At 39.8% G+C, this 25,965-nt stretch overlaps 2 protein-coding genes across 3 annotated transcripts; one reads left to right on the forward strand and one right to left on the reverse strand.

Annotated features, from left to right (window-relative positions):
• The first annotated feature begins 849 nt into the window (after positions 1-849).
• tmem91 (transmembrane protein 91) lies at positions 850-17,717 on the forward strand. 2 transcript variants are annotated; one of them, XM_026191724.1, is made up of 4 exons: positions 855-1,403; positions 8,539-10,157; positions 13,475-13,621; positions 15,478-17,717. In XM_026191724.1, exons 2-4 carry the CDS (start codon positions 9,723-9,725, stop codon positions 15,631-15,633), a joined length of 738 nt encoding a protein of 245 aa, XP_026047509.1. In that variant the 5' UTR covers positions 855-1,403; positions 8,539-9,722; the 3' UTR covers positions 15,634-17,717. The 2 variants fall into 2 exon arrangements, with proteins under 2 accessions (XP_026047508.1, XP_026047509.1); XM_026191723.1 differs by having other exon boundaries at positions 850-1,403; positions 13,475-15,545.
• exosc5 (exosome component 5) lies at positions 16,874-25,696 on the reverse strand. The gene is made up of 6 exons (XM_026191725.1): positions 25,400-25,696; positions 22,630-22,743; positions 22,287-22,408; positions 22,030-22,170; positions 20,483-20,572; positions 16,874-18,010 (listed from the first exon to the last, which is right to left on the reverse strand). Exons 1-6 carry the CDS (start codon positions 25,533-25,535, stop codon positions 17,915-17,917), a joined length of 699 nt encoding a protein of 232 aa, XP_026047510.1. The 5' UTR covers positions 25,536-25,696; the 3' UTR covers positions 16,874-17,914.
• Positions 25,697-25,965: the final 269 nt, after the last annotated feature.

The raw sequence follows: 25,965 nt of genomic DNA on the forward strand, positions 1-25,965 counted from the left end.
AACAAAAACAACTAAAAGGTTAAACCGTTTCAGGGGGAGGGGGATTCGAGCTAAGAGCAGCGTACCTCATTAAATACTCAGCTTAAGCCCTGTGGATTTCATTGACTGCTAGTGTCCAGAAATGCATGAACTTTATCCTGCATGGCCTCCCCTGAAAAAGGCAAAATAGGCATGGCCCAAAGCAGGAATGTCTGTTTTTGCATCTTGAGACTATTTCTGACTGGAGATCTTAATGTGAGCTGGCCTGGGTGACTAAAGTGGGTCACAGGGTGAAGCCGACATTAAAGGACTGACACAAAGTGGAGTCATCCTTGCCGGAGGGCATCTCACTGCCTCCACTCTGGAATAGCACATATATAGATAGGCCTAAAGAAAGCAACTGCATAATAATCAACCGCCCTCTGGCTCCCCCTCCCTCAGTTTTTGTTCCCTCTCTGTTTTGATTGCTGCCTGTGTCCACTTTTGTGTTTGCTACATGCAGCAACATAAATGAGATTTTTCATCTCATACTTGCACCTTGCCTGCGGGTATTGTATTTTCAGCCTGTCCAGAATGCTCAAATCAAATGGCATCCCAAAGGACATACATTTGTTTTGCTAAGGCTAACCTTAAACCTCCCCGCTAGATCCCTGGTCTTAACCCAAATCCTAATTCCAACCCAAAATCAAGTCTTGACCCTGGTAATCCTCTTAAAGAAGTAAGAAAAGGCAAATGTCCTCACTTTGCATGTGCACGTTTCTCTTACTAAGCTTAAGAGGGCCTGAGAGTAATTGAAACACATCAAATACAGGGTGAGGACCAACAGGCTTTAGGACCCAGTTTTTCCGCCATAATATGGTAGCAGAAGCGCTGAGAAAAGACAATAAGGAGAGGGAGAAGACAGAGGGGGTGGAGGAGCAGAAGAGAGAGAGAGATGCTTCAATGTGGAAAGTCAGAGAAAAGCTGAGTGTGGCAGAAGAAAGTTGACGTGGTGTAACTACAGCAAGGCCCTTCCTTTCTCCGTGAGAGGGGAGAGACTGAGCGGGATACGATAGGAAATGTTGTATTGGGGAAACGGGAGCCTTTGACTAAGCATGCACGTTTACTGCTGCCAGGTTGCACAGGTGTATTAACGGCTACATCCACATGCATTCACAGCCGCATAGGAACCGCTGATGGGATACTGACAAGTTTGACTGTAACTCCGCGCACACGTCCCACTCCCACACAAACACGAGTGCTCGTATTTAGCTATACGCTGAAATGTACACGCTTTCTGCACCCTCCCACGTGAAAAGGCGAACAGAACAGCGCAAGATCCCTGTGTAACAGCATCCAGCCCTGTGGACTTGTTAAAACTGGGACACTGGATTCCACCGGGACTCACCTCGAGGACAGGACGGATCAGAGTTTCCGACGTTAAGGTGAGGAAATATTCAAAGAAAATTCCGGTGTTACTTACACTCAACCCCCCTTTTTTAAAAGTCAGAGGATGAAAAGACAGAAAGCTGGATAGATAAAAACGGTCGAACCAGTAATAATATTATTTAATATTTATTATTAATTTATTTAGAGGGTTTATGTTTGTCATGTACAGTATGTATGTAATTCTCTGAAGAACAGGCTGACAGTATTTCAACCACAGTGGGAGCTCGTTTTATATATATATATATATATATATATATATATATATATATATATATATATATATATATACATATATACATATATATATGCTCCATTGTTAACGTTTCTTTAGCCATTTATCGCTGTATAGCAAGCCTACTGTGCAGTATTGAGCACCGTAGCAGAGTCACGGAGACCATCTGATAAAAGCCACTTCCTTTTTGTTTTTGTTTTTAATTTAGCTAGTACATCTAAAGCTCTTTCAGCCTTCAGCCAGCATCTGAATTGGCAGATCAGTTTAAGTGTTAAATGTAAAATGTCCAGTGGGAAACTGCTTAAAAAACCTAGTCCAAGTGCTTTCAAAAGACATGCAGGGTGTTCTGGGTTTTTTGTTTTTTGTTTTTTTGTTTGTCAGCAGTCCTAATTAAGAGCAGGTCTTTTCTCTGCGGGGGGTGGGTGGTGCACACACCATGCCCTCGGTCTGTGATGATGATGATAATGAAACTATGTAAGAAACCGTGCTGCTCATCTGCAAGAAACTAATTTTCTAATCAAGTCATTATTGCATTGCAACACACTGATTTATATTTGTTCCTCAAAGGCTTACATTAGCGCTTAATCATAAACATTCCAGCAAGTACAGCATGACAAGCCAAGTCCTGAAAGCTGTACTTTTTGTGAACCAGCTTTTTCTCTAAAGTTTTAAGGTGGATCCTGACAGAATTTTGTGACCATATTGAGATTAACACTAGTACACATACACACACCACAGATAAAAAATACAGGTGTACAGGTCATTACACTGAAGGACAGTTGATGTAAACACAGTATGAATGACATCTGTGCAGTCTTGTTTAGTACACACATTTGCGCAGGCATAGGTAAAATGAAACTTGCTTTACTGAATAAAAAACGGTCAGATAATATTTCAGGGGGTTTAGGAATTCAAGAAATCAGAAATACTATTTTGGAGTGTAAAAATATTATTTAATACTTTTATGCTGGTCTTACTGGCTGTTAGGTGTATACTTTAATTGTTGTCTATTACTACAATGTTTTGAGGTCCTTTATTGTATAAATTACGACATTTTTAACATTGTATTTAAAGCACAGGAATCTTAAATTAATGTGTTGGATTTAATTTTTGTTATTTTGCATCTTTAATAATAATAATAATAATGGATTGCATTTATATAGCGCTTTTCAGGACCCTCAAAGCGCTTTACAATACCACTATTCATTCACTCTCACATTCACACACTTTAGTAAGTGGTTTACAGCTGAAACTGCAGATTTGTTTAAAAATGTCTCTAATCATCTCCCTGTAGTGCAGCGTTTCACTGTGTGTGTTTTCTAATGCTCTTTCATCAGATTTTCACATTTTATTTTACATGACAAGTACCAAAATTACTGCAAATTACTAGCACACACTGTTTGATATGTAACTGCTCGGCAAGCACAAACAAGTAACATTATCTTAAATGGTGAAATGTTATTACACAGTAACATTAACATAAACCATTATTCATTTATTCATGTGGAAAGCATTTCCACAAACAACACAAACTATATACACATTTACCACAAATAGCAGCACATTGAGAAATATAGCGCATCTCTGTGGAATGTGTCCTATGATGCGTTCAGATTCATATTTCAGATGACTGACTACAACATACTACATATTCCGCAGAGATGCTGGAGCAATGTGCAACGTAGTACAGATGGGTAACTTCTCATTTCTTGGGCCTCACTGCACATGAGCACCAGCTGTGCGAGCAGTGCGTGTATGTGTGTGAAAAGAGACAATCTGACTATGGTGCAGCTGTGTACATGAACATGTGGGCTGGTTGGCATGGACTGCTTCAAAGGGTTTGTTTTTGTGTGTCTAAAAGGGCAAGGTGATGCAAGGCTGCAATGGACTGCAAAGTGTGTTTGTGAATGCATGTCTTGTGAGGCAAACTAAATGACTGTGTGTGTCCGTGTGTGTGTTAGAGCAGGACATGCCATGGACCGATTAATGAGCTCACACTGTCATACACACATTCTGCGCAGGGGGTTTAAGTATTCCCAGTGTCTGGCATGACTGCACTCATTTGTTATTACAGAGTGATTCTGTGGAAATTATCTATCTTTTGCACTCTGAAATGACAGTTACATTTTTACTGGAAGGCACAGTAATGCTGGAATTATCCCATCCAGTTATTATCAAGCCAAGCAGAGGAACAGTACTGAAATGGCAAATTAGCCTCTGCTTCATTTATCCTGCAGTGAGCACTCCACTCCATGGTGAATGTGTTTCCATAGGAACATGGTGTTACTTTGAGCTTCATGTGCTGTGCGACGCTCTTGACGATCCTGCCTGTTTTTTTGCTTATCTTTTCTGTTCAGCTTCCTCTCCTCTCCTCAGTCATTCTGTACAGATCAAGGAAGAGCAAAAGGGAGAAAAAGAGTTTGGAAATGAAATCAATAGGGCCATTTAACCACCGCTTGCGTTTTCAGAATTTCATTTGGCGTATCTCAGAGCCTGCTCTGGCCTTATCAGCCTGACATCGCTGTTCTTCAGGATGCCTTTTTATTACAGTCTGCAAGCGTTTACAGCTCCAATTTCCTACAGCCACTATGCTATTTCTTTCCCATGAGTGTGTTCACTGTATCTGCATCTTGATCTGTATCGGATGAAATATTGCAGCCGTTACTTCCAGTGAGAATGTGAATGTATGCTGAGAGACAGCGAGTCAGTGTGTGTCAAAAAGACTGCAGAGTCGCTGAAAATCTGTGTAAGAGTCAGCAGCAACAGTTCTCTACTTTCACGACAGGGGTTTAAGGCAATATTTCACTTTAGTTGCATATTTCGATGTCTTAAGAACAAGCTGTCTTTTCATGTAGTAAGTGGAAATGCTACTCAAAGAGACACGTTTTAAGTTTAGTACAGTGGCTTTGCCAAAAGTATTGGCTGGATTATAAAAAAAGGAACAGAGTCAGATCAAAGAAAAGGAAGAGGGATATGGAGGGAGCTGAGAAGATGCGTGCTTGTATATGTGTATGACAAAACACCAGACTAAAAGGACAGAGATGGGGAGAGAGAGAAGAGGGTCTCTTGTAAAAGTGGTGCCGGTGATATACGGCAGCGTCCTTGCAACCTTCCTTCTACCTGACTGGATGTTTTATGAGCGTTGCAGAATCAGAAAAGGAGGCAGGCTTATAATACAGCTGACAGAAGTCTTTTTATGGTGGATGGGCAGAGGTGGAGGAGGGAGGGAGAGGGTGTAATAAAGCTGAGTGCATCTCTCCTGGAATGAAGCTGCAGCAATTGGGAGGGGGCAGAAGGGAGAGGGGAGGCTGGTGAAGTGCTACAAATATTAGTGTTACATGAGCTTGTGTGCAAAATGCACCATATGTCCACATGTGTGCGTATGTGTTAGGAGAGGAAGGCAGTTTGCACAGAGCTTTTGCTGACGTCACTCTGTTGAACAATCACTCAGCCTCCATAAGGCAAGCAGAAAATGGAGCCCTCAGCATACGCCAGCCCAAAGACACCCAATTAATCCATTTTTTCCCCCTGTGTGGTGCGGTGAAGCGTGCAGTGAGTCACAGAATTGATCTTGAGCCTGTGAAGTAATATACCGTGCAGAATGAATACTTACTGATGAGATATTATGTTGTTTGTTGAAATGACACTTTGTTATTCTGCCGGGAATGAAAAGACTCTTAACACACAATACAAAGACTTTTTTTTTTTACATCGCTTCCTGCTTGTCACCTGACAGTAGCAAATCTTGACCATTTAATTATGATTGATTAATTTGAGATATTCTTACTTTAGAAAATTAAAAGTCAGTTTTACATGAGCTTAATTTCTCCATTTCAGACAACTAAACTAACAGTTTACATATTACATATTAACTGATGATGATGTAGGGATATCAGATCATGCATTGCAGTCCACTGGATAAAGATCTCCGATGTCGCTAAAATGTGTGAACAGTTGAAAAACTTCAGAATCGCTTCTATTTCATCCAATTTCTCTTGGAAAAAAACAAGCTTACCTAAAGCCAGGGAATGTGATTTCCCACAAAATATAGTCAGCAGTAACTTAAAATATATGTTATTATATGTTATTTAAACCTGATTAACTGCTTGCTAATGCAAATATATAATCAGACAGTCACATGGAAGCAGCTCAGTGCATTTAACCATGTAATCACTTTCAAGAGTTCAAGTGTTATTGCCAAAGTTCAAACTGAGAATTAGAACAAGTGACATGAATTGGTTGCTGGTTTCAGATGGCTGGTCTGATTGTTTCCAAAACTGCTAATCTGGTGTGATTTTCCCATACAACTTCCTCAGTTTACAGATAATGATCCAAAAAAAGAAAAGAAAATGTCCAATGAGCAGCAGTTCTCAGGGTGACAATACCTTGTTTATGCCAGGGGTCAGAGGAGAATGGCCACATGGCTGGTGGTGATGGTGTAATGGTGTGGGGGATATTTTCTTTGACCATTTTGTGCCCATAGTACCAGCTGAGCATTGTTTTAATTGCACAACCTACCTGAGTTGTTGCTGACCATGTCCATCCCTTTATGCCTACAACGTGCCCATCTTCTGGTGGCTGCTTCCAGTAGGATAAATTCCCATAGCACAAAATATCATCACCTCAAACTAGGGCTGGGCGATATATCGAGTTTTTTAAAAATATCGATATATTTTCATACGAGATATAAGATGTGACAATATCGTTTATATCGATATAGTCTATGTTACGTTATAATTATACTTGTGGAGCCGCAGGTATACCTCTCTTTCGTCCACTTTTGTCTCTACGCAACGTTACTCGGCCTCACCTCTCCTTCACTGAACACAACTCCCCCCTCCCCCTTAGCTTCACCTGCAGGCAATGACAAGATGAAAGCGGAATATCTCCGTTAGCGAATTACCGTGCGTGGGGCTGGACGGCGTCAACGTGTTAGCGAGCTAACCGCGCTAACGACATGCAGCCAGGAGGGGCTGCACGGCCTAAAATCCTTTCATTTTCTCAAAAATCGACAGTGCGCCTTATGTATGAATTCTGGTTGTGCTTACTGACCGCGAACCGATTTTATGTGGTACACAGCGCTCAGCAATCTGTCAAAAAATGTTTTAATATGACTTTGCTAAGCTACGGAGCTGCACCACTTGATGGATTGTCGGAGGATTACGGCTACCGAGGAGGAGCCTCGCGGAGTGATACGTACTGTGTGTTTATAAGGACCACAAATGGCACCTGTTCAGAGACGTGGTGCAGCTGTGAAATCTGTCTCTTTGTTATTATGCTCAGCGTCTATTAGTTTACATTTTGACTGCACAATTGTGAGCTTTTTGTTATGCACAAAAACAACATTGTTTTCTTTTATTTATGGACCATGATTATTTAATAAATGCTGATAATTTATTTTTGAGTAATTTCTTCATGTACATCTACGCTGTATGTAAATAAAAGTGCCCGTGTGACATCTGGGACACAGTGTGACTAGGAACTCTCTTTTTGTTCTTAACTTATGGCTTTAAAAAAAAAATCGAGATATATATCTTATATCGCCATCCAGCTAAAAAATATCGAGATATGAATTTTGGGTCATATCGCCCAGCCCTACCTCAAACCAACTCACTGGTTTCTTGAACATGAGAATAACCTCACTGAACTCAAATGGCCTCTTCCCTGGGGGCTTCAGTTATCAGATCTCATTGCGATAGAGCACGTTAAAAAGGGAGATTCCCTTCATGGATGTTCAGCTTACAGATCTGAATCAGCAACTGTTTGATGTTATCATCTCAATACTGACTAAAATCTCTGATATTATTTCCAAAAAATAAAAATAAAAATATATTTCCTGCACCTTGTGACTTTATGCCAAGAAGATTTAAGACAGTTCTGAAGGCAAAGGTGGTTCCACCCAGTAATAGCAACTGAATGTAAGACACAAATAGAAAATGGGAAGGAATAAACAATCATTTCTCTGGAAATAGATGTTGAGAGGGTGGAGATTTCAAAAGCATGCAATGACATGTTAAAGAGGAATACTGGAAAGTTTGGTGTTTAAATAGACCAACATATTGGGACATGTTGTGTGTGAATGACGCAACACAGCTTGAGTTGTCTACCTGAACAAGCGCATAGGCTTGTTACACACTGCTACATGTTGATGAATTCACAATTTTTACATTGTGTAGCTGTATCAAAATACATAAATACAGTGACAGCAGCTGTGCCCCTCCATCAACAACAGTCGAAAGTGTCTAACTGATGTTTACATATTTATAATATTGATTAAATCTTTGGAAAAGTACTGGAAAGTTACCAGCTCAGGCTCCACAATGGACCAGAATGGAGCAGAAAAGAAGTACTTTCACTCCTCGCTATTTTACTCACAATTTAACCATAAGGAATTTTTAGCTTTTTGGACTGAGATTTTATATATGGCTGAAACTGGTATAAAACTCTGGTTCCTGTAAGAGTAAAAATCCTATAAGAAAGACAACATTTCCTCAGCCATACCTGCTACAATTCATAAAAATACGGATATATACACAATATAAAAAATCCCTATTTAACCAACAGAAAGACTCTTTTTTTTTTTTTTTTTTACTAAGTGCATAAGGGAAAGGTTCATTTTCATAGGCAACCTTTCAAATCACGCTAATCCTCTGCTCTACTGGGAGCTTATTAAGTAAATCGATCAAGACTCACAGTCTCACAGTGAGATTCTTTTTTACTGGAGTAAAAAAAAAAAGGGTTGATATATAATAAGAGTGCATCTTTTTTTCTGTATGAAGTTATCTGCGCGCATGTGAATCAGGAGTTTAAGTAGCTTGAGCCCACAACCCTCGCAAACTAAACATGAGTAAAAGTGGAGAGTATAAATATTTTGTGTGACCTTGTTCTTCTCTTAACAGACATCAACGTCCTAACTGGCGATCTGGATAGAGAGATTCCTCGTCCTCATCTATCCTGAATGAAACCCTCTTAAGGTGGATGCTAAGCATTAAAATTGCATGTCCCAGTGGAGAGCTGCCATACCAAGTAGCCAACCCGCAGCAATAAATCAACACTAGAGGACTTTTATTTCTTCATTATCGCTTCCTGCAGCAACAACAAAGGAACAGGCATGTTCACAGGCCTGTTGACCTGCGGATGTGCTTCATAGGATTCTATTTTTGGAGCCTCATTGGTTTTACAGATTAACTGCCCTCAAATATGGCCCCAATCCGTTTGTTGCTCCACTAGTTTGACTGCTGCCGGAGGTTGTGTATATTCATGCTTCAGAACGCCCCACTGTGTGACAGTTTAGTCATCTGAAGGGGCACTGCTTCTTTTTGAAAGCAGTTTGAGTTCACTTTTTTCACACTCTTGCAGAGGAACAAACACTTTGCTGTATGTAATGACAGCTGGAAAGACTTTTAAGTTATTCTTGTCAACTCCTAACTAATTGCCCTCTTTCATTGTGTAACTGAGGAAAGATTGACATCTGAAGCTTTTACACCGTTGCCAAGTCAGTGTGCTTAGATTAGTGCGTCATAATATTTTATTGAAAGAGTTTTTCAGTCACACTACAGTCACACTGAATTTCCATTGCACGTTGTTTTTATTAAACTGTCTAGCACTAATCGAGATCTTTCATCGTCAGATTCGAGATTTTCATAGTGCGTGAAAGCAAAAGTAGCTACCATTAGCAAATACGAACTGACGCGGCCATGTGAAATGGAAGACACAGGCCAAAGCCTGAACCATCAAGTCCTTAAAGAATTGTTTATGACATGTGAAGAGAGGACATTTTTGAATTATCCAACGTCACTCCAGCTGAACATTTCACAGGACAAAGCTACCACTGCTTGTTTCACTCTGACATAAATCTGGCATGCTTTGTTGGCCCCAGGGCCAAGCCCTATAACAAGAGAAAAATTAAAGAATAGGATTAAAGATGGATTATCACTGAAATACTAAAGCCAGCAAAGCAGCTGCCTTTGCATACTGTAAGCCCATTGGACTCTTCAGGGAGAAGCTCTGTTGACCGATTTGTAGATTGCATTTGGTTGTTGATGTGGTCACCTATTGGGTGGCTGGTATTAAAAAGGAAAGGATGGAGAATCTAGATGAGCTGGAGCACCCTCTTCTGGGAGAAAGTGCCAATAACAACTGGGGACCAGGGCCGGGGCTGGGACCTGGAACTGGACAGGCCCCAGGTGGGCTGTTCAAGGGAATCTTGGTTAAGTGTGAGGAGGACAGGGCCTACCCTCCATTAACATGGAGGGGCTATTGTGGACATCCCCCTGAGCTTCAGCAACAGCAGCTACTGGATCCTTGCTCCTTACCATGCACACTGGAGTCCTTTTACCCAGCAGCCCCCATTTGGGGCCACACAGATGCCCTGCTCAACAAAGACTACTTGGAGACCACGTTTGTGGACATTCGGCCAGGTTCAACACTGGAGAGGAAGCTGCTGGCTGAGACGCAAGACTTCCACAGTGCATCCTACAGCATGGACGATGAGGATGACCTGCTCCCTGACTCTGACGTAAGCAGTGTTGGACAAGTTACTTTGAAAAAGTAATTAATTATAGTTACTAGTTACTTTTTCAAAAAAGTAACTGAGTTAGTAACTGAGTTACAAGGTTCTACAAGTAATTAATTACTTGAAAAGTAACTATTGCGTTACTTAAAAAAAAATGTTTAACCCTCTGGGGTCCAGGGTATAATTGGCCATTTTTAACCACATTTCAAACATAAAATCCGACACATTAACTACACACTCCAAACACGCTAAACGTCACAAATCTCTCACATCTCAAAACTCTCTCTCTCTCTCTCTCACCCTCACTCCTAAAACTTCCCCCTCTCCCTAAACAACAAAATGTCATGTTGCCACATCATTTTTGATTGGTCGGCATGGTGCATTTTCCCACCAACACGAAAGGGCAGGTTTTTTTTGTTTGTTTGTTTTTCTTTGTCATAAGCAGAGAGTGCTCGCTGCGCTGTCCTTAGACAGTAAACGTGGCGAAACTATTGAGGAAAAATCGCTGCGTATATATTGTTTATCATGACTCTGGTTTTACGTGGCCTATCAGCACAATTTAAAAACTGGTATATATCACCTTGTTGCTTTGTCATCTTGAAGTGGTCATGTGATTGGCTTAGCACGACTACTTTATTCTTCTTCAGTCAAACAGCTGCTTAAAGCTGCTGCTTAAAGCTGTAGCGTCCAGATTACTTACAGCTACTTCCGTGGAACTGATATAAATTGCGGTAAGCTTAAGACAGCTTCAACCATCTGTTTGTTGAAAAATAGTAACGCGACCGCACCGCATTTTCTTGTTAGTAACGGTAACGACGTTATAACGATAGAAATAGTAATTAGTTAGATTACTCGTTACTGAAGAAAGTAACGCCGTTATTCCCATCACTGGATGTAAGACACTTAAAAATGTCTTCTCTTTCTTCTTTTGTACCGACAACAGAGCTTGTGCAACCGTACAGGAAATAAAAGCAGGTCAACAAATTTTCCTGCTATTGTTCAAACAGAGGATTCAGGAATATTTAGATAGGTCTGAAAGTAAGCATTAGTTTCTCAATTAGTCCTTTGTTTGTCTGTTAAGTTTCAAAAGTAACAAACCTGAAAGTTTGCATGTAGATGCCCATATTAGTTTTATCAAATCATTCTCATCCTCAGCTCAACCAGATCCTCTTCATTCCTGAAACATGCTACAGAAAAAGCAATGGAGCCTCATACTGTCAGTGTAGGTTCTGGAAACCAAAGAGGAACTTAAAATAGACATGCGAGCAAAGCAGCAATTGAATGCTTACTGTCAAAAAGCCAGATTACATAAAGCTGCTCTCCTGCTGCATAACAGGTAATGACACCATAGTGCTGATAGAAGATGCCAGTTCTATATCATAGACCAGCGGTCCCCAACCCCCGGGCCTCGGACCGGTACCGGTCCGTGAGTCGTTTGGTACCGGGCCGCGAGAGTTGAGGCTCAGTTGTGAAATGTATGGTTTTCAGGGTTTTTATCGGTTTTCAGCTTTATTTTGTTATAATTTTTATTGTTTACTCGGTTTTCCTGGGTCTTTTCACGTGTGTTATGAATAAATCTTCTTTTTTTCGGTACCGGTACTAGTTTTATTTTGTGTATTTATCCGCGACACTTTAAAAGCCGGTCCATGAAAATATTGTCGGGCATAAACCGGTCCGTGGCGCAAAAAAGGTTGGGGACCGCTGTCATAGACCACCGAGCAAAGCCCATCATAAAGTAAAATATAAATTAGCTACGAGATGCCAACAGCAGTCAACAAAATAATACATACTCTAAATGTCACCAATAAATAATGTTAGTGTTTGTACTGTTTAGTCTCACATCAAGGTCAAGTAAAAGCTTTTTAAATAACTAGAACTAAAAGGCTAAGGGATGTTTAATGATTATTACTTTGATTAAGAATGCAAGTAAAAACACAAATACACAGTAGCACTACACACCGTTAAAATCGACAGCAGCTGGCTGCCACAAAGTTTAGGTAAGAGTTTGTTCCCCAAGGACAAAAGGAGAGCTTGTGTAAAATATTTTTTAAGCTCATTCTGAATGCTGGCAGTAGTGCAGTGATGCAGAGTCCTGGGCCTGTGGGAATAAAACCTTGCAGTGACCTTAAATCTGCACAAGACAACATCTTCTACTTTGCTTCACTTCAAATTGTTTTTATAAAAGAACTTAAACTGACACATGAAACTCACAGATTGCTCCATGATCAACATTATGGAAAAATAAGTGTCCCATCCTGATTGATTTTACATGTGAGCACAGGCTTAAATTGATTTCCCTGCTTCTCATCAACACAAAAAGGATTTTATGTCTATAAAAATACTTCCCAACTATAGAAAGATTTTTTTTTTGACCAATAGAACAGGCATAATAGAAATAGCCCTGTGTTCCAAGCTTTAAATAAATTATCTTGTTTAGTAAAAAAAAAAAAACACTTTATGTCTGTGTTTGCTGCTGGTTTACAGAACAGTTACTAAAATATAACAAAAGCCTTTTTTGGAATTGTACAACTGTTTCTTACACAAAGTAAAATGACCAAAGTGGTATGACAGGGTCATTGTGAGAGAGCAAGTCAGACTCAATATGCAGCTGTTTCAAAAAAGATGCATGAGTCATAAAGTGCCCCGCGGTCAGCAGAGCTAGTGCATATCCAGACTAACCCCATTCAATCACATTATCTTTCAGACACTAGCAAAGTTTTTAGTTGTTGTGGATGACTTGAATATAAGAGAAACAGCGTGTTTCACTTAATGTTGGAGTAGATCATCTTTGTATGTTTAAGACAACAAGCTGTATCTTTGTTAGATGGACACAAAGAGGTAGATTACAGAAATGACAAAAAAGCAAGGTTGTTTTTTACTTATGCACCTGTGCACTGGCACCTTGATGAAATAAACTGAAGGAAGTTGACAAGGCTGCAGCAGTACTGATCCATGAAATGGATCTTCAGAAATATGTATTCCTCTCTAGAAACAAAGTCTCAGTTTTTCTCTTAACCCACAAATTTTATTGAGACTCATTTTGAAACAAACATCTTTGAGTCAAAATGTTTTTTTTATTCACTTTACACACCGTCCTTGCACAGTACCTTACATTTGAAAAGTTTCAGTGTAATTTTCATTTGCAGGAAAATGAAATGAATGTAATACCTACTGCATTTTTGTGAAGGCTGAAATCTCACAGACAAATATCTGAAAATGTGCCCAAACAAAAACAAATCACCCTAAAAGTATTTCTTTATAATGTATGTTATCGCTTTCTATCCTGAACTCAACCTAAACGCACTCTGTTTGAATCCCAGGACTCATCCATCGATGATTTTAGTGATACAGACAGTGAGAACAACTTCCCTCTGATGATCCCTCAGGACTACCTGGGTCTGGCCTTTTTCTCCATGCTCTGCTGCTTCTGGCCCCTGGGCATCGCTGCCTTCTATCTTTCACAGAAGGTATACGAACACACACAAACACACAAACACACAGACACACCCTCAGTCCTGAGCAGACAAGATACAACTTGGCTCTATCGTTCACAGCTGAGGGTGAGTTTTTACCCTCTGCAGTATGTGTGGACGATCAACGAGTCCAGTTCTTTAGTGTTGTGCAAGTGAAGGATTTATGGAGGAGAGCTGTGACAAGGAGATTACACCTGCAGAATCACACTTCTGAAATAGTACAAAGCTGAGAACTTTAGATAAAACACTTAGATCAAATCCGAATCACAGTTGTCTATAATATGGTCTCTGTTGGTATCATAACTCAGATTTCTTCACATTGATTTCTTGAAGACATAAGCTTGAAAAAAACCACTGACCTCTGTCCTTATGTATCTTTTTCATTATGTGTTGCTTAATTTAATGGGCATGCATATGTATTTACAACCTTTGCATCAAGCAATACATAGAGCCATGACCAAACTAAGAAGAAGAAATAATAGTATTCCTGTACTGGGGTTTTGTCTTTAAATCAATATTTACATAAATATTTCATTGCAGCGCATAAAAACTGCTCGTTGGAGCTCACTGGTTTAAACAACATGCTAAGGGGCATGTACTGTGTTTTGCCTACATTTATTGAATAATAAAGTCACTCTTTCTACCATATGTATACTATAATATGTATAATGTCTGCCTTTCAGCAGGGATATATCCAGTCCAGATGTATAGGGCAGAAATCTAACAGGATACCACATTAAAAATGAATAAACTTAAAGTTAATATAACTGCAAATGTGCTGTTCTAAGCAAACTATACTATTCATACACAACTTTTTCCTTTAAGTGTTCAGCATCTGCACACCACATATTTAATGACAATTTAATTAACAGATACAAAATGTAAACAGAAAAAAATTGAATCACTGGCGATCTGTCCAGGGTCTACCCTCCCTTCGAAGGCTATTTCCAGGATTAAATGTGCTTATTATGTTAAACGGCACTTTTTAGAGTCACATACATGCTCAATCATAATTTTTGACTCATTGTTGTGCATATCACTTTAATTTTGCTGTTATTGATTGATGTTAATGTGGAAATATTTAAATAAAGTACTGTGCGTTATTAAAGCGCCTAAGTAAATGTACAAGGCTGTCTTTCTACTCGTCACTGTGTTATACTTGTATAACTATGCATGTGACAAATAAAGAACCTTAACCTTAACCTTAACCATATCCATGCGCTCATCTGGCCAACACCTCTGGCCCCTCACCACAGAAGAAACAGGATAAAATTATTAAATCTGATTATTCAGAAGTCAGATGACTGGTCACCCAAAAGTCAGAATTGCTAGAAAAAAAGAACTTATTAGCCACAGTTACTTATGGTAGTATTAAAATACCCCTTACACAAATATCTCTAGACTCCCTTATTTTATAAACTCATCCCTCCAGCAGTGCAGGAGAGAAAGAAATCCCATTAACACTTTTGCAAAGCTAACTGGCAGCATGCTGCAAAGGCCTTTTGATCAGATCAATGGCCTTCGTTAAGGTTTAATTAGAGTCATAACAAGAAACCTCAAGGTGATAGATTTCCAATATTGTTGAGTGCTGCCTAAAACAGGGGTCAGAGTCAAAGGCAAGGACTAGAGGGAGAGAGAAAGGAAGGAAGGAGGAGAAAATGATGAATGAGCTGCAATCGCTGGGTGTGATTTGGAGATGGAACATAATATGGGCTTAGCGTGAGATTGGAATGAGTGGAAGAGGAAAGTGTAGGCCAGGGAGGACATTGACAAATGATGATAAATGCTGTTCTCTCCTATTTTTTTCACTCTAATCTTTATCTCAGTGTCTCGTCTCCTCTTTTACTCAGACCAACAAGGCATCGGCTCAGGGGGATTTTCAGGGGGCCAACGCAGCGTCTCGCCAGGCTCTCTGGCTCTCGGTGCTCTCCATCGTGTTTGGAATCATAACGTACATCTGTGCCATTGCTGCGTTGATTTCTTACCTGTCCGCAAAACCACCATAAAAGCAACTCTTTGAAACGGACATGCATACAAAAGACTGACCTCTCACATATTTCATGAACATCAACACATGTCAACATATCACCGTTAAATGTCAAATAATCACAGTGTTTGTCTGTCGACTTGTCTGAAGTCACGTTTCATCTACACCAAGCTGAAAAGCTGCGACGCTGAAAACAGAAGCTGGGAGCTGGTGTGTCGTTTATAATCGCTTTGGGATTATAAAAAGAAAAATCAGCTCAAAGGATGTTCTGAGCACATGAAGAAAAATCATTGAAAAAGCAGTCTGTTACTTGTTTAGTGATTTGAAGACTTAAGTTACCTTCTGTTAAATCTGTGCTGTAGTTGTCATCATATGTGAAGCATTACTGAAGTAAAAAAAAAGAAAGAAGAAAAACAGAAATTCACATTTTTCCATAGCACTGTAGATATCAGCATTACAAACAATGGATGAATAATAAGAAGCAGTGGGGATATGTGTCATTGTCTGCCTGGGAGGAGCTAAGTGGAGGGCAGTATACGATTAGATGGAGTCTGCAGATTTATGAGAGGTCATAGCAAGGACGTGGCAGCAGATAAATCCCGATGGACTTCACTGTGGGAGGGCCTGAGCCAGCACTGTCACTTGAGGGGTGAAAGCTGGTGATGATGTTTTAAAACATACGATGAGCCAGAAGCAATAGTCCTTTGGAGAACCCAGAGTTCCTTGCTGACGGGAGGGACCCCGAGGGAAATGCTGCACGTGAACATCGATAAGCTCATCCTGGTTTCACACTGCTTCAGTCACTGTTTACTGACAGAAAGGACTGCCTCTGCTTTGTTTATACCAACTGAATCATTATCTTCATGTTGAAATACACAGAACACTAAATAACTAACGCACAGAGTGTAGTTGCTGGTATAAGAAAATACGTTCACGACTTTTAAAATTAAATGCAAAACTCGGAGGTAGAAAATGGACTCAAGATATAGACATTAAATGTTATCCTCTATATATACACAGGGTTAAGAAATCATAACATATACAGCGGAGGAAAGAGCTGGAAAAAGTGCCAAAAATACAGAAGAAACTCTGAGGATGATCCTTTTATCAGCTATTCCATTATTAGAAGCAGCCAGGCTGTTCACACCATGCTCCTTAAATATAGATTCTGCTATTTTCTCCACCAAAAATAGAACTGACATCTTCAGGAGCTTGCTTCTTGCAGTATGACTGACTTAAAAAAAAAGTCTACTCAAAACTTCTGTTCAAAAACACACAAATGCTTTATTTAAATGGGCCAAGAAAAGTTGCAAAAATTGTGATGCATGTTTCAATAACATCCCAGGTTTGGTCATAAGAAAACCCTGCATGGTGAGCTTGTTGGTTTCCTGCTGCAAACTTTGTTTCCTTCAATTGGACCAACATTGTTGCAAAATTGACTGGATAAAGCTCTGAGCCTTTAACTACATAGTAAATGGGGGGTATCCAAGTAAATATAAAGGAATGACTAAGGTGGAAGCTGACATTTTCTATTTAGATAAATAGTTTTATAGAGCACACAGCTCAAGTACATATAAAATACTATGTTTGCTGCAATCCCAGTGTTGTTTCAAAGCTGGTAATAGATCACTTTTAACAGATTTTAGTAGACAAACCTCTGGTATCTCCGTGTCTTGCCCTTGTCAGCTCTCTCATTGTCGATGCGCTGTGATTCAGCTGTACACTGACAATCCTGAACTACCGTCTGTCTCCACCGTACTTTCATTTTAATAGAAGAAAAACAAATCACACTTTGTTGTTACAGCTGAGTTACGTCAATTATTGATTTATATGGAGGCATTTCACGTGGATTGCTCCGAATGATGAGGCTGTCGTGCGACAGGCTCTGCTCAGGTTTGTCTCGCTTTGTGTCACTCGTACAGATAATAAGCGGACTCTGAATGTGTGAGTCAGTAAGGTTCAAAGGTTGCAGCAAATGGGATTTATTACTACAAAAAATATTCAGGGCTTTTCTTTTCCCCAGGTCACATCCTTGTATTAAATGTATATATTAAAGTGAAAGAAAATCAGCAAATCCCAATAAATGCACTTGTTTGACATTCACCTTTCCTCCTTTCATTTCTGATCTCTCACAAATGTACTCATACAAGCCTTCCCACCATAAAGCACAGCTGTCTACAACTGAACTGAAGAAATTGTAGCCCACAGGGGTTTCTAAATATTTTATTACGACATCAGTGTTTGCATGCATTGTTAAAATAAAAATAAAAAAGACTAGGCAAAAGAAAGCTCCGTGTTTCTCATAGGCTTTTGGAGTATCGCCGCTTGACAGAGTCTCTGTAGAACTGGAAGATCTTCTCTGATGCTTTCTGACTGACTGCTATGCACTGCTGCAGCTGTGAGAGAAGAAAAACAACAACTGAGGATCAGACAAAATATGAAATGCAACAACAACTGATTTAAGTCACATCAGACCTGAGGCAGACAGGGAGAAAGCAAAAATAAGAACCGTTTTTCCAAAAAGTCACACATGAAGCAGAATCACAAATCTAAACTTAACAACGTTGTAGTGTCAGTATCCAGTCAGCATACTGGTTCCCTGTAGGTGGGCCAGAGTGAACCCCATATTTTAGTGTTTCTGGAATAATACTTGTTATTCAGTCAAAAAAAGGGAATCCCATTTGATTTTTCCATTCAATTCCCTTTTAAAGTGTCCTTAAAGAGGTCATGTTTCGATCCATGGGATGGTCTCCAGGAAAAAGCAGCAAAAGAGTAGATTTCTTATAGAGGCAACTAGAGCTGGGTGATAGAACGATAACGATATGTATCGCGATATAACTTTTTCTCGATAGAAAAATTAACCTATCGCGATAGACCTCGCCGCTCTTGTCCTCTTAAAAAAACAAAACAAAAACAAAAAAAACAGCCAATCCAAATTAAGTAGCGCAGAGCCGAACCAATCACAGCCGCAGCGTCACGTCACGTGACTTGTTACGTACAGCACAAGTGCCAAGCCGCACATGTGTATTTGTTTGGGAAGCAGCCAGCCACCGTACCGCCCGGGTAATGGAGGAAATGAGTGTGCCGACTAGAAAAATCAACCGAGCGTGACCGAAGAGAAAACAGATGATGGTTCCAATGCCGGAGAGATTGTCAAACGGAAGAGCCATAGAAGCTCCGTAGTGTGAAGGTATTTCGGCTATTTCAAGTCTGACAAAAAACAGAGTGGTAGTAGTAAATTTTGTAGTAAATTGTGCCGAAAGCAAGTCTGGAAATACAATAAACTGGTGCGTGCGCTACGTCCACAGGTACCCGGGTATTTTTGAAAACGCAGATTTTTTCTATGCGTTTGCACCTTTCGTCCACACGCGTTTTTGGTCACTGAAAACGAAGATTTTTAAAAACTCCGGCCAGGGTGGATATTTTTGAAAACTCCGTTTTTGCATTTACATGTGGACTAGAAAAACTGAGAAAACGCAGCGTCAAAGGTGTGCGCATTTTTTGACGTCACACTGTGCGCCACGTTATTGTTTCGGTGAAATGAATTTCTACAATACTGTTACTGTTAATTCTACTCTCTGCAGTGTTTAAATGCTTACATATACACACAGTTACTGTCCCTCCACACATACGACTGGGTTCTGCTTCTATGCCCCAGCTTTGTTTACTTTTTCCCACCAAGGCTTCTAGACTTCTGATTGGCCAACATTTCTGCACGGTTAGGAATCTAGCGCCACCTGCTGCTTTGGCATGTTCATAGCAGCGTTTTCCTTCATTTCTGCCTTTATGTGTGGACGGGATTATTTTTTAAAACGAAAACGGAAAATCTCCGTTTTCAAAAACACCCGTGTACGTGTGGACGTAGCCTCAGTCTCTGACTGGAAGCGCTAATTCGTCATTCGGCTTTTGTCAGACTAAAGTAACTGTTAAAACTGTTTGAAAAGCTAAGCTATTGACAAAAGTTAGTCAGTTTTGTCTGTTCTTCTGTAAAACAAACTAAGATTTATTTTTAGAATTAATATTTTGTTTCTAAGTGGAATTGACAATTTAGTCGTCTGTTTCGTTTGTTCTATTTTGAAACTTAAACGCTTTAGCGGCTGCCTTTTGTGTAGTTTGCAATATTTGCCTTTATTTATCTGAAAAAGTCTCATGTTCCTTAAGTACATCTACCCTGTTGAACTTATTATGGGAAATAAATATTTAAATAAAAACAAGCTGCTGATTATTTCACATTTTACTTGTGAGCAACGGCACATTTAAATCTTACAAATATAGTTATTTGGCTTATATCGTGATAGATATCGTTATCGCCTGAAATGAAAAAAACATATCGTGATATGAAAAAATCTTATATCGCCCAGCTCTAGAGGCAACATTTATTATCATTCCTGTCATCCGCTGATCAAAAGGGAATCCAGGAACCCATGGGACAGTTTCATCTGAGTCCAGTCTTCCTGTTTTATGCAAATTGTCTAATCACATCAGCTGATGATTTATAGCTTGCATTTAGATAAATGCTGTCCCTCTTTTAGTCTCCATATAGATAGCTGCATGCAACCAAAGGCTGCTCAACATGATTGATCAATAGCGATATAAAATAAATCCCCTAAAATTTCCAGAAACTATGGTCCTTTTGGGTAACAGGAGAAAAAAAATACTCCATGATATTGTTATCAAGACTGCAGAAACTCCAAAATGGTTTTTAGGATGTATTCTTGGTTTGGCAACATCTACAAACAGCCTCTGCAAGGGATGCCCAGTCTTTTCTCTTTGAAGCACGCTTTAGAGAAGTCTTTTCTGGCTTGGCATTCACAGTTTTGTTTATTTGAAATGGTGCACACTTTTTTTCCTGTCATTAATCCACTGACCTCATGCACTGAAAACGATCCTTTGGTCGACGACATCAAAACGCTGCGTTTTGCGCTGTCGATCGCAAAAGTCATCAAAGCTCGACTTTCCTTTTGAGAGAGAAAATAAGACACGGGCAAGGAAATTAAGATGATGTCAATCTGTCCCGTTAGGAAGCAAAACCATTACCACTGATACAAATGGAAGTGACAACAGATGCGCTGGACAGACAGTAAGATATTCCAAAAAAGGGAATACTTTAGCTGGTGGCGACTATAGATCGCTGTGCTTGCCTTATCGTTCCTGACTGATTTTTCTCTAGTTTTGTTTTTCTTTGTCATTTAACTGCATTCAATTTATTTTTATTTATACAATTTCCTCCACAGTTGCCTCAAGTAGTGCAGTATTCAGGAGAACATCCCAACAATTACATGACAGTGATGTCAAACATATGGGCCAGGGGCCAGAGTTGGCCCAGGAAAGACTCCGATGTGGCCCCCACTGGACAGCACTGGAAAATATGAAAGAAGGTGTAAATGGACTGTTCATAAGTTTTACAGTTTTATCTTTACTGATAAAGACGTACAACATGGCTAATCAAGCTAAACCAAAGTAATTAGGTCAGTTTTTCCCAACCTTTTGGAGTCACGCACTTATTTCAGATTAGAAAACAAAATAAAATAAAAATCACACGGCACACAACCTAACAAAAATGTCACAAAAAGCATGTTGATAAATTTTCCCCACGCACCAGGTATAGAGGAATTGGCTTGGTTTGTTGCCAGTATGCCTTTTTTGCTTTCTTCTGAGCACTACTCGTGCTCGGGCCTTTATCTGGGTCAGTATTTCCTCCAGGACCCAGGTCAGACTGACTACTTTTTCTTTTCAAATATTTATGTATTGCTATTACGGGCTGCACCATCTCACAGCATGACTATTATGTAATTTCTTCTTCATCGTCTTCTGTGTTACTGGCTGTTGGCAACCAATTTAATTAGAGCAGCTGATTGTACTGCCCTCTAGTGGAAGAGAATATAATGGTTCTGCCCATTACTCATGCCGATCGTACTAATCAGGTGGAACCAGATAATCTTCCACGCACAGCGGTTGGAAACACTGAATTAAGTAATGTGTAATTATAAACATTTATTTGTTACAATTTAAGCCCTTACAGTTTATTTCTATTTAAGAATCCTATTGAAGAGTCTTTCAGCAACTACAACAGCTTTTCTTTATTATCATTTTATGTAGAAAAACTGAAAAGTACTGTTCAAACTGCATTTCTTTTCCTTATATTAAGATATTTCAAGGATTGAACTTCTTGATAGAAAAGAGTTTCACACGGTATGGTCCACCTAATGTCAAAGTGGGATGTATCTGAGCCACAACGTAAAATGAGTTTAACACCCCTGCCCTATGAACAAGCACTTAGCAATGGTGGGATGGAAAAGACCTATATTTTCTGTGTCATTTGTTTGAAAAGTTCCCAGGAAATTTGACAAAAGCCACCATCAGAGTGTTTTGGGAAGATTTTTGTCACCCAACATTCTAAAAGTCTTAGATTTACCTTTTCCTGAGCTGCAGTGGGGTCTGTGATGATTTGCCCATCTGTGCTGATGGCACAAGTCACTCCGCAGAAGAGGCAACTCATGGGCAATCCTGCATCCATAAGAGCCATACATGCAGCATTCAAACAGCAAGACAGCAGCTGAGGAACAGGTAAGGAAGAACACTCACAGAAAACATCTCAATTTTAGAGCCCTACTTGCAGATTGGATATAAACCTCAAAGCTTGCAGCAGCACAGAGTTTTACAGAAGGATACTGAACCATCATCATGCAGGACCTGAAGGATGAGAGTGAGCGAGGAGCGTGGATGGAGCGTCAGGAGCAGAGAAGCCTCACAGGTTTCTCGCACACACTGCTCTTGCGATCGTTCCCTTACACCTAGAAAACAAACAAATCTCGGTATAAAAAAATGAATGCGAGCAGAAAGCTCACGTACCCCACCCTGTGGTCAGCTGTGGCATAGCAACTTTTCCACAGCAGAAACCTCAGAGACATTCTTGTAGATATCAGGATGCAAAAGGTCTATTTCACATTAGCTTCCCCAAAATAAAAGAAGCAATGCTGCATAATGAAAATTTTTACCCCTAAAAAAAACTCACTTGGCAGCCCTACTTTGGGCTGTACCAACACCTCCAGGGTCGCCCGGTCATAGATCTCCTTGTTGACTTTGACCTCAGCTGGTCCGTACACTCCAGCCATCACACTCGTGTCTCCTTTAGACAAGAACAGAAAGGAGCATTATTCAATAAATAACACTGGATAATTAATGATGTCTTTCCCCACATAAACAGACATCTAGGAGGGGAAAAGTAGTAACATCAAATCATTTAAAGCAGTACGACACCCAGTAAATGTGCTCACAGCACATGTATTTTTTAAAGGGGGGACTTAAGCGCAGACACCCTATTTAGAACAAGCTTTTAATAAGAGAACTAAAGCTGATGTGATACTTCTAAATGACAGAAAGTCTCATCGGGCGACCGTGGCTCAGGGGGTTGGGAATCGCATCTGTAACCGGAAGGTCGCCGGTTCGATCCCTGGGCTCTCTGTCCTGGTTGTTGTGTCCCTGGGCAAGACACTTTACCCTACTTGCCTACTGGTGTTGGCCAGAGGGGCCGATGGCGCGATATGGCAGCCTCGCTACAACTGTAGCTTGCCTCCACCAGTGTATGAATGTGAGAGTGAATGAATAGTGGTATTGTAAAGTGCTTTGGGTGCCTTGAAAAGCGCTATATAAATCCAATCCATTATCATCGTGTAAATTTCACATTTATTCTTCCTCTTGCACCACAATATTTTTTTTTCACGACACTGAACCAACCCATCCATCCATCCATTTCCGCTTATCATTATCAGCTACCATACCAAAATCTTGCTATCACATCAAATGGTTGATTAAACTGTGTAAAATATACTTTAATAAATTAAAGTTTGCATATAGACTTCTACCATTAAAATGAACCATCGTTATAGTCTTACCTCGCTCTATGTTCCTAATTGTTCCATTGTATAATAATTACAGTCCTTTAACATTTTGGTAAAAAATTCAGTCAGGATCTATATATTGCTATCATACCCCAGTGTCCCACTTTCCATTTGATTTGTTACTTGAAATGTGTCAGACATCTGACTTTATTATACATCGTATCCACACATCATTACCTTTAACAATACTTTGTCTCAGACAAGCACCAAACAATTTGACAGTGCATTGAAAGTGACCATCCCAATGCTTTGCCTTACATTTTATCAGCTGTATTTTTCTCATTCTCTCAGCTCTTTAATGACTAAGACCTTTGCCTGCTCCGGTGTTCCATTTCACTTAATGAACACCTTACAATCTGTTGTCCAGGTTGACTGTATTTTCTTCTGTTTTCTTAATAATCTAAATATCTGCATTTTTCTTGATTAGGTGTTCATTAACATACACATTCGTTCCTTTCAACTTTCTTCAGTAGCTCTTTCTTCTGCTTCCTATTAATAAATCTTATAATAATGGCAGGTTTTTGATTCTTGTTTTTCCTTGGAAGAGCATGGCACTCCTCAGTGTCCTTACTATCCATTTCAATGCCTTTACTTTTGAAAAAGCCCATTGCCTGTTCTTCCAGGGAGCGCAACTCTTGCTCAGGCAGCTCCCCTCTCTCCTCTGCTGCTGCCCATGCATATGTCTGGTGCTTGGTTTCCAGACCCGTTACTATCACATCTGTTATTCTCAAATATTGTTCCAACTCTGCCACTCGTCCTTCCAACATAGCAAACTTCTTGTCCTTTTCCTCACTTTGCCTTCTTAATTCTTTAATATCCTCAATTAAGTTGATTATTATTTGTTGTTGTTTTGCAATGGTTGTTATTTCTTCTGACATAAGGTTCAAAGATTCCTTTATGTCCTCCAGTTCCTCCTCATTGACGTTACGTCTTTTAGGCAGCATCTTCTCAATACTTGTGCCCCTTTTTTACTGCAGCCCCAATCAATCCTGAGGCTTGCTAACCTGCGCCTGCCTTTTCCTGTAGCTTCACTAGCTCTTGATGGAGCCTGGTTGTGGCCTGGTGGCTGATGATGGACCCTGATCGTGGCCTTATTTTGACACATAAAAACAAAACAAAGAACTACACAACACACTAACTATACATTAACTACACACTCCAAACACGCCAAATGTCACAAACCTCTCACATCCAATGACTGTGGAATTGCTCACATCTCACAGTTGATCTCGCTCTCTTTCTCTCTCTCTCTCTCGTTGCCTTGCCATATCATCTTTTGATTGGTCAACATGGTACATTTTTCCACCAATAGGAAAGTGGTGGCTTGTTTTTTTCGGGCTGTCATTAGAAAATCCAGTTGTTACCTTTTCTTGGTATATAGCTTGAACTTTCAACACAAATAAAAATGTAATGGAGACTCAGTGGGAATGCATCTTGTTGCTATGTCATATTAAATTGGTCATGTGATTTGGAAGCCTCAGAGGGTTAATTAGAAGCTCAACAATAAACCACCTGTGTTGAAATCTGAAATGCCATGTTGTTGATTCAAAATGTGCACAGTAGATCCGCCCCTGGAGGGAGGTTAACACTATGCAATAAATATATTTATTTTATTAATTAGTTGTAGCTAGGCTCAACGTTAATGCTACCTTATTTTAATAAACAACATTGTCATATGCAAAAGTAAGCTGGCACATACCACCCACGCCAGCATAAAAGATGCACCCCTGATTCTCATTATTATATTATTTTGGGTATAAGGGTAAAGAAATTCATGTCACTAACTGAAGTGGCAGGTTAACTTCCCTAACCTTTCTCCGTCCTTTACGTCCAGTTTAGAGGCAAATAAACGCCCAGATAAATGATTTCTAAAATTTGTGTTACCTTGGACGAAAGAAGCAGAACCATCAGTTCGAGACAGCAAGCTCTGTTCACAACCAAACTCTCTCAAAGAAACAGTCAGAGATCCGCAGACCTCCATCGTGGAGAAAGCAGGTTTGTCGCAGGCGGATGGCGTCATCTGTTTTCCCTCTAGTTTAGGCTCCTTACTGATGACATCAGAATGAGAAAGAAATGTTGGCTCTAATAAATAGTTAATTCACAAGAAATGTGGATCTGTAATATATTTCTATGACAACGAAGAAGAAATAATATTTTTCATCATAATTCACGTTTTCCTGACGCAATCTGAAGCCCTATTTTGCGTTAATATGGTTAATGTATTTTGAAAGTACCGGAAGTGCAGCATCTGTATATTAGTGTAGTTAATCACAATGACCGCTAGAGGGCAGACAGCAGCCGCATTTAAACACAACGGGTTCAACCTTTTATTTTCTCCCCTTATTGGTCATAACCACCCACCAGAATTTTATTTACATCAGTTTATTTACTCCTTTTCACAGGTGATCATTTACTGGCATGGTCTGAATTGCAACCACCATGTTGCAGTC

The sequence above is a fragment of the Astatotilapia calliptera genome, chromosome 14 (genome assembly GCF_900246225.1).
Source record: "Astatotilapia calliptera chromosome 14, fAstCal1.2, whole genome shotgun sequence".
NCBI classification, from domain to species: Eukaryota; Metazoa; Chordata; class Actinopteri; order Cichliformes; family Cichlidae; genus Astatotilapia; species Astatotilapia calliptera.